A 12693-nucleotide genomic window follows, 5' to 3' on the forward strand; every position below is an offset into this window, starting at 1 on the left:
GTAGGATTTTATAAGAAACAATTTACTTAAATAAAAATTAGTCAATATTTTATTTAATAAAAGCATTAATTAAATACAAAATAATTAATTTAATAAAATATATATCTAGTTAACTATTTGCAATTTTAGAGTTGGTATTTTTATATATAGTATATAGATATATATATATATTAAATAACAAGAATTTTTATTTATCTTTTTGGTACATTACACCTATATTATTATTATTATTATTATTTTGAATATGTTACACCTATAAAATATAAGGTATTGATGCATTAAATGATTCAACGCTTATTGTTTGTTAATATTATAAAATATAATCGCAACTACTGTGGTTAATTAACTAAGCCTTTGAAGCTAAAAACATCCAAAAATTTGTCACACCTAATCTAAGGATAACAATAATTGACAGGAACCCAAGAAACGGTTCAGCAAGTTCGATTCTCTTTTCAAATTTGCCTGTAAAAGGAGGCATACCTTGCCAATATCTCAAAGGGAGGATCAAAGCTCCATAATGACAATGCAATAATCAGTAAGCAAAGAGATTAGCTCCCTGGGGATAAAAATAAAAATAAAAATAATAAATAAATAAATGCTTTACAATGAGGAGAATGGATGGAATCACATCCAAGAGTAAGATATCTACCTCCATTCACATGTTGAGGCATGTTAATCAGACTTAAGGTTGGACCAAAAAATGACGGCCGTTCCAGACATTTCTTTTCCAATAATTACTAGTATCACATCCTACACTCTTAACGTCTGCTGAATGATATTCGACTTCCCTGATCCATTTAAATATCCATAGCAGCTGTTACCCTGTCCATCTTGTTAGTTTCCCTCAATTGTGATTTTCTGACTAGCATCAGCTGTTGGATGATAACTTGCCATAAAAGTTATATTGATCCAACAATGAAATATCTTCGGGAGATAACAGTAGTGCACCAGTACTCAAGTAATGGCAAGCACCTCGTGTCCTGTATAAAAACAACGTGTAACAAAACAAAACTACTACAAGGGATGTGTCGGGCATGAATAATGGAGAGTGAATAATTAAGGACTAATATTTGCAAGAAAATAATTTGAAATAAACTTTTGCATACCTCCTTTTTGTCAAGCCCATGTCTACTGATAAGCGGGAAGCTTCTGATCTTGAAATCCATCCCAATGAAGAAATATATTCATGAAATGCAGCACCCTTCAATGCCAAGTATAATCTTGAAGGGACTAAGGACCTAATGATGTCAAAAAGACGTGACTTCACTTCCCTGTATTGCAAAGGCCAAAACTGATTTAGGTAAGTAAAAACACAATGCCAATAATGAAATTTTAAATTGCACGAATCAAGCAGCAAGAAAACATGTCTATTAACAAGTCGAGTGAACCAAAATTTGTTTCAGACAGAGCATATTAGTTGAATGCCTAAATAATACATCCACAGAGATTCTTCTTATCCAAGGAAATTCTTCATTCCATCCTAAGGAACCCACAACAGAAATTGTAAATGATCAACAATAAACATGAAATTTGATCAGTGAACTATGATCTGCCAAGGTCAAATTGCTCAATGCATATGGAAGTAATACATCCAAGCATGGGTTCAAGGGAGATGAAAACTCTGTACCTTTTCACTGCTAGCTCACGTTTTGATGGGCCCATGTCCAAACCCTTTCCACCAACTGAAGTCCTGCTTGCCCTAGCATCATTTCCAAGCAATCTACCAATTGCCATTGCACTAGTTGAGGAAGCCAGCAACTCCTGGCTCAAATCTACCCTATGCTCAAAACCCATGATTGATCCTATAGCATCAATATCTTTAGCATAGACACAAAATCCATGTCGTGAAACCGTGTTAACCATCTGCAGCTGCTCATCACACCAGCTGAATGCATTTGCACCCTCAGAAGGGATCCTTAACAGCTCCAAAAAATCCTACACAAGTAGCTAATTAGTAACGCGGATAACGGGCACAAACACAATAAGAAACTGTCTCTTAATGAAATAATAATAATAATAATATTCATCACTTACTTGTGTGTGGCACTGGGAAAGCAGTTGATCAGCTTGTGAAATTAGATCGCTCATTCTAGAAGTAAGTTTTAAAATTTTAAGAACATCTTTTGGCTCAGAGTCAACATACTGTTTTAGATCAGCGTGACTGTCACGGAGTTTTTTCCATGATTCTTGTACTAAATCAGTAGCCACATGGTTCTTAAATTTCCCAATAAGCAAGGATTTTTTGTTGAAATTCATGCGGCTGCATTCATCCATCACTGCATGCCCACTTGATGCAGCCTCATCATACTCATTTTGAGAATTCTCCACCACCTCTTCATGAGATGCTTCTGCTGTAATACTGCATGTACCACCTAACATATCTGAAGTTTTAACTAATTTGTGTATAAATTTACCAGAATCATTTGTTTCAACTGGCAAAAGGTCCTCTGTGAACTCACAATTCACAGAAACTTCTGTTGTTTCAGCAATATTAACGTAAGACACAGTTCGAGAAGACAGCTCCATTCCATTAATAATTTCAGTCTCAGGAACAAAGGATGACTCAGGAACATATGATACATCCATAGATTTGCAAGTTTCCATTTGTAAATTATTTGCTGTTTCTGAGCAATGGAAACCCCTGTCCTCACAATTCTCTGCTTTAGAACAAAGTAGCTCATCTGTTAATGGGCTTATGCAATTCTGAATGTTTGGACAATCACAGAGGACACCGCAACCTTCTTTGATGAACAATTCACAGTTAACATTCTTGTCTGGAACTAAAGAAGGTTGTATATTAAAGTGCTCATCTTCGGAATCCGAAGACATTACAACATCAAGTTTCTTCCTACGTGTTCTCCGAGAGAAAGAAACTGGGGTGCCTGAAGAATTATAAAAGTCATGTGCAGCATAAGAAGGGTTTATGAATTCATTGCAATCATGAATAGAAAGGTTCCTGCTTAACATCACTTCCTTCTTTGCCTCTAAACTGTCTATCTCATTATTATGCATCTCCAAGCCATTTGACATGTTATTTTCAGGTCCTTCCTCAATCACCTCCATTAAAGTTGAATTTTCTTCAATAATGGACAATGTCTTGGCAATTTCCTTCTCAACTAAGTCTGATAACTGAGATGGGAAGTCCCAAGGGATTATAGTTGGTAGTACCAACTGACCCGCTTCTATGTCAAACAGCAGCAAGCCATAAGTATTCTGCAATTTCCTATCTGGATAACCAATGTGTGTTAAAATAAAGTATAAATATTTAATAGAAAGAATTGCTCTTACAAGAGATTAAACTGGCAATGAGTTCAAGAACATATACTGAACATGGAAATCACACCCTTTAAAAAGACCTGTTGTGACTTTGTCAAGCACAAAATAAGTATTTTGAGTTGGACCAGGTAAAACAAAAAAAGATATAATTGGTTCCTGAAAGCTCTAGAAGTCACATATAACTTCCAAAAAGTCAGAGAAAAAGATAACAGAAATCCTTTTACAAAAACTATGACATGTCAAAACCTTTAATGTAATGCAGCTCTTTCTCTTCCATTAGCTTTTCTTATCCAGAGATACACAGCTGTAACTACAATGAAAACTTATGCAAAATCGCAATCATCAATAACAAAGTGAAAACGCAAATAAAATTAAGAACAATATGGTAAGGTTCACTTAAAAAAAGTTGCACACTGCCCACTGTCTTTCATGAAAAACTTATGCAGAATATGCAAAACGTGATTTTCTAATAAAATATGGTATAACTTTAAGATGTTTCTAACCAGGGGCAGAGGGAGGCCTTGGGAACCAATATACCCCCTTTTTCCCTGTTGCACAAAGAACATTGCATCTATCTATCACTAGAAAACCGTGTGAGAATATCCAAGAACAGATATCCATACTAGACCAAACCAATCCCTTCACTTGAAATAACACTAAACCATAAGTCCATAACCACAAAGGCCGATCAGAAGTTTTCTAGTGCATTTATCTTTAAAAACATTAACACTTGAATTAAATCTAGTCCATACATCACCATACACCACAAAAACTGTTAAATAGGGTTCTACTCCCACATGTATCATGGTCCTATTGAGATACCCAAATCAAAGTGAATATGTATTTATAGATGGTCAATATTTACTTGAAATGATACTTTGCTTTATGCACAAGCACATACGTGCAGATGAATTTTATTTTAAAACTGATCCCTTCTACTTTCTTACAGAGTGATTTATCAAAATTTGCAAAAATATTGACAGATTAAACCATCTGGAGAGAAATATTGAATATTAAAGCCTTTTCATTTTCTTTCTCTAGAATTTTTCATGGTCTCTTCTAAAAGCATTGTACCCCACCTGACTATAGGGAAAGCCAGTTTACTAAACCTCTTTTGTAACATGTAAATTTCAGAAACAAGAATAGATGTACGATGCAAACATGTATGCCTTTCTTATGTTATTAACCTTTCGGGTACTTTTTGCTCTGGCACCAAAACTGGAGATGCATGATGGTTTTCCGAATATCACTCTGACAACATTTAATTAATTGCTTTAGTAAATGTGGTTGAATGGTGACTTTCTCGGCTTCACAGACCTGAGGCACAAAGATAAGATAAACATGAAAATGTAAAGATTTTTGTAACATGTTAAAGGCACCGGACACTTTTACCGTATAAAGATGGTAAAGCAGCTCTTCTGGTGATGGCATCTTGAAACATAACTCTAGCCTGTCCAAGTTGTCTGGCAGAACAAGATTGTTACCTGATTACCACCACAACATGGAGTTACAAGGAAATATATCAGGTCATACAAGTGTCAAGAAAAAATAAAACTGTTTCAACGATAAATCCATCTTACTATTACTAGTCAATATCACGGGCCCCTTTGCTTTTTCAGCAATTTGCTGTATAGCAGCTATGAAACCACGATCTTCAGCGAAACAGATATCCACATCCTCAAAGAGAATCAAAGGCTTAACTTTTGCTTGACCAAATCCACTCTCACTATCATTACAGACACGTTTTCCAGATGCTTCATGGGCACCAAATGAATCTTCCTCATCTGACATTGGTATCAACTCTATCACCTCATCATCAAATTCTTGCACTGCTTTACCATTAGATAAAGTTCCTGCAGATTTCATCACATGCTTGCTAAGTGAATCTAAAGGATTTTCTACTGACCTGCAATAAATATATGTTACAATTTAGGACAGATAATTACAATAGTAAAGCTTGAACTCTACCAGACACTTCAATGGGCAATAGAATAATCATAAAAATAAAATGTAACGCAGGAAAGAAGTGTGAGAGTGATGCTGAAGACAAAGTCACCAACCCTGTAAAGCAGCGTGATTCTAACGCCTCACCAAATTTTTGCTTCACAACAGCTCCATTTCGACAGTCTGATGCATTGGACTAACAAAATAATAAATTAGAAGCATTCAACTTTCACTTAATGGATTATGCTCTTATCATTAAATTATAAAACACTAAAAATTTATTGGAATGATATAACTCAATAGACTGCATGAAAGGATGCGTTGTAATCACAGAGGGATTTAACTAAGCGATATGGAATTGCAAGGACATTACTTGCTTCTTATTTCTATTTTTAGGAATGCAGTAAGTAGTAGAAGTAGAACTAGTCTTCTAACAAATGGGAAACTATGCTAAAACATTTGGGACTTTGAAATATGAATTGACCTTTTAACAAGAAAAAACGATACTAGGGAAGAGAACCAGAAGAAAACTTCATAGTTTTCGAACTTACAGAAAATTTCAGTATTCAGTCCTATACAAGTATATTTTAAAGAAATGGCATAAACACAAGCTTTAAAAAAAGTTGGTATCAAAAGCACAATAGATAATTGCAGCATGAATTTGAATGTACAGGACAAGAAACTGATTTATAGTCATGCAACTTTATCACTTTCAGTCAAAATCTTCCAGAACACCAAACGTACAAATAAGTTCAAAGTCAAACTCATTTGTGTATCCAATGATTTAGAAATGAAGGAGAGATGAATCTTTGTCTTTCAGTTGCAAGACATGTCTAACAAGTAACAACTATGAGCATTTAGACTTGCAAACTTAAGAAATCTACATGAGCCTTAGATAGCCTTAGATTCATAATAAAATGAGTCCATTTGATGGGAACTTAAGAACTCTACATGGAGCCTTAGATTCATAATAAAGTGAGGGTCCATTTGATTCACAGATTTCTAATATTACGCCAAAGAAACTTAGTGGTTATATGCATTTTCATGCCAGGTTAAGTACCATTTGGATATGGCCAAAACTAATGTTGGACAGTGAAATTGTAAAACAGTTGAACAAGAATCTAAAAATTTAGTAGCACCTCCAGAACTTTAAATCCTTGTTCCTTTGCACATGCTTGGATAGCTGCAGACTTCCCACTCTGTAACACAAGAAAAATACCTAACTACCAATAAAAACCAAAAGCATATGCCCCTAACATAATTTGAAACAAACACAGAACGCTCTCCAACAAAGCAACGCTTTCAGAAGAAGAATAGGAATGGAGTTCCAATTGAATATAAGCAATAGAGTTCTCTTAAACCTTATACAATCTCAAGACTGAAACCTTTGCAGGTGTAACTACATTCACTGTTGTGAGAACTTAAAGTCAATTTAATAGTTCCACTTTCAGGAAAGGAAAAATCTAAAATCAACCAAAGACATAAGAATATCACCACTAAACCCTGTAGCCAAAAAACATATCATTAAGGGTTAGAAGTGCATATACAAAGAATTCAACCAGTACCAAAGAAAATATCAACTGCAACATGCAGCGACACATTATAAAGAGATAATAAATTCATTCAAAGCCAAACATGACAGTTCATTATGTGAGTTGGCAAAAGCATACGGACACAAGGATTAACTCTAAAACAAGCAAATATGAGCTAAACTTCAGCCAAAACTTTTTTGTTTACCCCAATTGGTCCTGTAACTAAGAGAACGTTCTTCAGGCTATTCTCTTCATCTATGTTTTCTGAATCAAAATCACTTTCACAATAATCATCATCATCTTCTTGCATGTTGCCTTTATCAAAGTTATCAATGGCTTTGATGGCTTGAAAACTTCTCTCGCGCCAAATATGCAACCATTCACTCATAAACTTCACTGATTCAGTATTACCACACACCTGAAAAGCAGCATTAACGAAGAAAAAAAAAATGAAATATAATATTGGCTAAAGGGTTAAACATACCCTTGAATTATAATTCAATAATCAGTTAAGCCCTTAACATTTTATTGCAATTAATCAAGCCCTTAATCTTTTATTTTGACTCAATTGAACCCTTTAATGGACAAAATCAAGTCACAAGGCAAAATTTAATCAATTAGCCCTTGAACTATAATCAATTAAACTGTTAGAGAGATCATAGAGAGAGAGAGAGAGAGGGGGGGGAGAGAGAAAATAAACAAAAAGAAGAAAAGAAAAAAAAAGAAAATTTTATTTATTTAATTTACATATATTAATTGCACCATGTAGTAAATTTTAATCTATTTTATTGATGTCATTTTATTTTAGTTTGCAAAAAAATTAACGATGTTAATATTTTCATCCAAATAAAGGTTTAATTGGATGCAAATAGAAGTTGGAGGGATTGATTGATTGCAATAAAGAAATAGGCGCTTGAATTTTTTTTAATTATAGTTCAGGGGCTTTTTTAACCCTGTAGCCGATAATATCACATCCCCCAACCCCTCCCTATTAGGATGATTGCAGTTCAGAACAAACAAGCTAATAAAATTCACCTCAGTGACACTTTTTGGCTGGTACTTATCAGTCCATAAGCTATTATCAGGCTGGATACTGCAACCATGGTACAATGGCACACTTCTGCAATCAGTCATATAATGGAAACGATCTTGCTTAGAAGAATGGCAAACTTACATACACAGAGGCAAAATCCATTAACTAGCAATTAGTAACTTTTCTTTTGGATACACAAGATTATTATTAGTATGGCTAACGGTTGCAGAAGTTTGCATCATTGACCTTGACAGTAAAATCAAGGTGTTAACAAGTTAGTGGATACCAACTGGGATAGTTCCATTTGGTAAGCAAGTATCAACATTATTAAGGTGCAACTCCTATTTCTATCATAACTGTCTCAATCCTGCATACTTTGAATTGAATAGTTTCAGGAACTACAGTAGCAAACAAGATATACTGAGCAAGATATTGTACAACAAATATGAAAACAATACTTTTAATGCGCACAAAATATTTGTAATAACATATTAAGACAATCCTAAATTAACATATCAGAAAGGAACTTCAAAAAAAGGGAAGAAAAGTTTTAATATGCAAAATTCCAACCTTTCTTGAAGAAGTCTAGTTCGCTGTTCAAGCTCTGAATTTTCCACATAATCAGCCAGCTTAGAAGGGACAACAACTTCATCTACTCTGCAGTCCTGGCAATAACAAATTTATAGTGACAAATAAATCAAAGAATGTTCAAAGTTACATAAAAAGCTGATAAGCAATGGCTCACATGCAACCAGCACACCTTTAGAAGCAGTGTAAAGGAGGTCTACGTTAGATTCCACATTAAGTTCTTGTCTAAGTTAAATGGGGTTTAGGAATTTGTGGGGGTTGGCTGTCTAGGATTTCTTGAAAATAAATTGAAAGAAAAGAAAGATAATAAAGATAAAATTACAACACATACCCCTTCTGATCTCTTTAAGAACTGATCGTTTTCCGGTTGCTTATCTACTAGCACAGCAGGTATTGCCACTGATGCTCCAAGAAAGTCATTATCTTGAATAATGCATTGATCTGACAACTTGTTTTGAACAAATGATGGGTCAGAGGAATGTGAAACACCAGGAAAGTTGTCAAGACATAATGCCCCAACACAACTTTCAAAAACTGATTTGACTAGGCCTTCAAGGTTGCAACCAGTGTCAATGGAGGTTTTCTCAAAAAATGTCCAATATTTCCAATCAAGAACTACATCATCCTGCATAACGAAGTTTGAGTGTCATACCAGATAAGAAAGAACATTTATAGAATTTCAAATTCAAAATCAGAAAATAAAATACATTTAGACAAGTTTGTCAATAATGTCATACCTGAGTTCTTTCAAACACATGAATAGGACCAATATTAATGCCTTTGTTACTTCTGTCAAGCAAGCAATCAAAGCTCCCTACTTCAGCAGTCTCTCGGCCCCTCTTTCTTGTTTTTCGTGATTTAAAAAACGGATGAATTTGCCTTCCTGCAAACATCCGGGAATTTTCCTGATCATGCATAAAACACACACTTTCAGTTACAGCTTACATGTCAAATATTGTATTGCATTTTAGTTATTAGCATATCTTGGACTTAGAAACTGCTTGCTAGAATTACGAGCTGATGCATGGACAGCCAAATATATAGACACCATATTGCATTACTCATCACAAGGAAAAAGACTGGGGGGAGTAGGAGCTAAGGCAGATGAATTTCTGCAAAAAAAAAAGAAGAAAGAACAATAACAGCTTCTTTGTTGCAAGAAGAACCCTAGTAGCCTCTCCAAATTAAGAGGATCCAGGAAACTTGGAGAGAAATAAGCTCTTCACTAGGCTGTAAGAGTGAGGGTTCCTTATCATTCTCCCTACTCTCATAAGTAGGTGCATCCTATCCAATGACATCATGCTGGGCATTATTTAAGCACCAAGAGCTCCATCATAAGCTATGTTACATTATCAATGGCTTCCAACCAAACAGCACACAACCTACATCACCTATTAATACCCTAGCATCTTTCTTTTCAATAAATTAGTATCACCAAACACCAGTCGCCATGAACAGTCTCAGGATTGTTTTCTCTCTCCTTGATCCTAAGTTTTAATGTATTATCCCATCTAAGGTACAAACAAGTGGAAAGTGTTATCAAACAAGGTTTGATTGTATCTAAGTTCCCATTTGGATTTCACTGCACCTCCGGTGCGATGTGATTGAACTTGTCACACTACCAATTGAATCCAAATACTAACTCCAATGATATCCATTCAACATAAAATTCTCATTGAATTTTTTTTTTCAATCGCAGCTACAATAATTTAATTTTTTCAATCGCAGCCACAATAATTTTATTTTTTCAATCGTAGCTACAATAATTTTTATTACTGTTTTCAATTTCATTGCAATCAATCTCACCACCCATCCAAATGAAGCCTAAGGCTATTTGACCTAATCACTGTTGCATACCATAATTGGTAGGGCAAAATAAGCCTAAAAAACACATTTGCAGCAGGACTTGAAGCCATTTCCTTGTACTTTGTTTTCTATCTTGTACCCACCGCACTCACGAAAACAACAAAATAAGGCAGAAAAAGCATAATAACTAACCTCAGCTGTCAACTTTGCCTCCAATCTCAAATTAGGGATTGGCGGCGATGATGCATCTCCACTCTCCATCAAATTATTCATCCCATTCTTCTTCGGTGTAGTTTTCATGGGCAATTTCTCCTTTGGCTGCTTATTGAAAATCACATCAAAATTGTAAAAACAAAAACTACCAAACAGCTCTTCCATTCTATTTAATCGGTTCAAATAACTAAAAATTAACTCAACTAAACCTTTTTAGAAGCTTGATTCTGGGGAGTTACTTTCCCTTTCTGTTTTCTTCCCTTCTTCTTGCCTTGACTACAGTATAACTCTTCATCTTCGCCGTCGTTATTGTCATCGTCACCTTCGTTAGCCTTCTGGCCAATCTTCGGTCCAATTTCAGGAGATTTGTTGGGAAACAAGGTTGACTGGACCAATCTCCGGCGGACGCTCCTCCGTTCCCTCTGGTCGGTGTCGTTGACCATCAGCACTTCTGCCTCTTTTTTCCCAGCTGATTCGTCCATGGAATTCAGGTTTATCCAATCTTAATTTTGGAAAATAGGTTTTGTGAGTGATTTAAAAATTTTTTTTTTTTGTGCTTTTTAATTTTCAGAGGTGATCTAAGAGAGAGTTGGAGGGAACGAGGGTTCTCTTCCCGCGTGTTGTGGGTTACAAAATGTTACCGTAGTTGTTATATTGCAAATCTGATAATTTTATATTCGATAAAAAACAAAAAATAATATAATTTAAATTTTAAAAATATATATTTAATATTTAACGTGATATATTATAAAATGATAATTTTTATATTATATAAAATTAATATAAAATAAATACAATATATATATATGTACAAATAATTATATCTATATAAAAGAAGTGAATATTACTAAAATCTAATTTTACTTGGAAAACCAATTACTAATTAACTAAATTTTACTAAATCTATTTTTAAAATTTTCCCCTTCCCGCCTTTCTCTTGATTTTTTCTAACGTCTGATTTAACCGATGGTTGTCAAATGTCAGCCACCATTATTTTTTTATTAAAACTTATTGGTTTATATTTGAATAATAATGACAAAATGATAAAAAAATAATTAAAAATTTATGAAATCACATTTATAATTATAACTATAATCCAAACAATTTTGAACGTGGAATATGATAAAACTAATACTATTAAAAAGAATTAATTAATTTATAATCCATTATTTTTAATTAATTAATTTCTTTTCGTTAATAAAAAATAAATTTATCAATAATTATATATATTATAAATAGGTATAAAAAATTTTAAAATCTTGATTTATCTAAATTTTAAAATCTTGTTTTACTATATCTTACTTGATTAAAATTTCTTATTAGAATAGGATTTTAGTTTGTGCGTAACATCTTGTAGTTGTACAATTTTAAATTTTGTATCCCACGTAAAAGTTCTAATCTTATTATATTTTTATTTTATAATATAAAAGTGGTTTTCTAAGTAAATGTTCTTCTGAAATTATTAAAAAGGTTATAAAAATTTTTTGAGTCGGATTAAATAATCATAAAAATATATTTTATTGTACTTTAATTTTTTTAATAATAGAATAACTACTTACTATGTAGATGTGGACAAGTGGTTAAGCCTGGATAATTTTTTGTGTTTTTTTACTTGATTTCTCAATGATTTTTTTTTTTTTTTTGGTTTATTGGGCAATTTTACAATACAAGATAAAAATCAATTCAATTGAACTTGCAAATCTTGATATTTAAGACTTACTAACTTTATTATTTATTCTTTTAGTTGTTGCTATTGAGCTAATTTTCGTTGGACAAAGAGTTATTTGCTCAAAGACAAAAAATCATGAAATGAACAATTTTCTTTTTATATCAATTACATAATTATTTAAATAATTTGAATAATGGTTTCAAATTTCGCATGTTTTTCCTAAATTTTAGAATTGATTGTACATGCATGAATGAGAAAATCTTACATGCAAAAATTTTATTAGACCTATTCATAAATTGAGCAATACATGAGACTTGATATAATTCGAGTTAAGTATTAAATATGATTTTTAAAATCCGCTCTATGTTTGAAGTATTTTTTATAAATAAATATTTATTTTATTTTATTAATATATTTGAAATATAAAAATAAAAATTTTAATACTATTTTAATTGATTATGAGTCTAAACAATCTTTAATAATTAGATTAATTCAAGTTTTATGTAAACCTAATAATTCGTATTTTCGTATCATGTTTCGTGTTGTATTTAAAACGTGTAATAACACAAATTATTAAAACACGAATTATAAAATGTGTTTAAGTTCTAAATATGAATATGACATGTTTATTA

At 32.9% G+C, this 12693-nt stretch overlaps 1 protein-coding gene across 1 annotated transcript; it reads right to left on the reverse strand.

Annotated features, from left to right (window-relative positions):
* Positions 1–408: 408 nt before the first annotated feature.
* LOC111312307 (uncharacterized) lies at positions 409–11016 on the reverse strand. The gene is made up of 17 exons (XM_022912464.2): positions 10602–11016; positions 10372–10497; positions 9111–9278; positions 8705–8998; positions 8356–8450; positions 7788–7872; positions 6958–7170; positions 6360–6419; positions 5337–5416; positions 4857–5182; positions 4669–4760; positions 4464–4593; positions 2035–3227; positions 1628–1935; positions 1107–1271; positions 650–980; positions 409–556 (listed from the first exon to the last, which is right to left on the reverse strand). The coding sequence occupies exons 1-16, from the start codon at positions 10872–10874 to the stop codon at positions 869–871; spliced, it is 3720 nt and encodes a 1239-aa protein (XP_022768199.2). The 5' UTR covers positions 10875–11016; the 3' UTR covers positions 409–556; positions 650–868.
* Positions 11017–12693: the final 1677 nt, after the last annotated feature.

The sequence above is a fragment of the Durio zibethinus genome, chromosome 1 (assembly GCF_047325235.1).
Source record: "Durio zibethinus cultivar Kanyao isolate XHJ-2024 chromosome 1, ASM4732523v1, whole genome shotgun sequence".
In the NCBI taxonomy this organism is placed as follows: domain Eukaryota; kingdom Viridiplantae; phylum Streptophyta; class Magnoliopsida; order Malvales; family Malvaceae; genus Durio; species Durio zibethinus.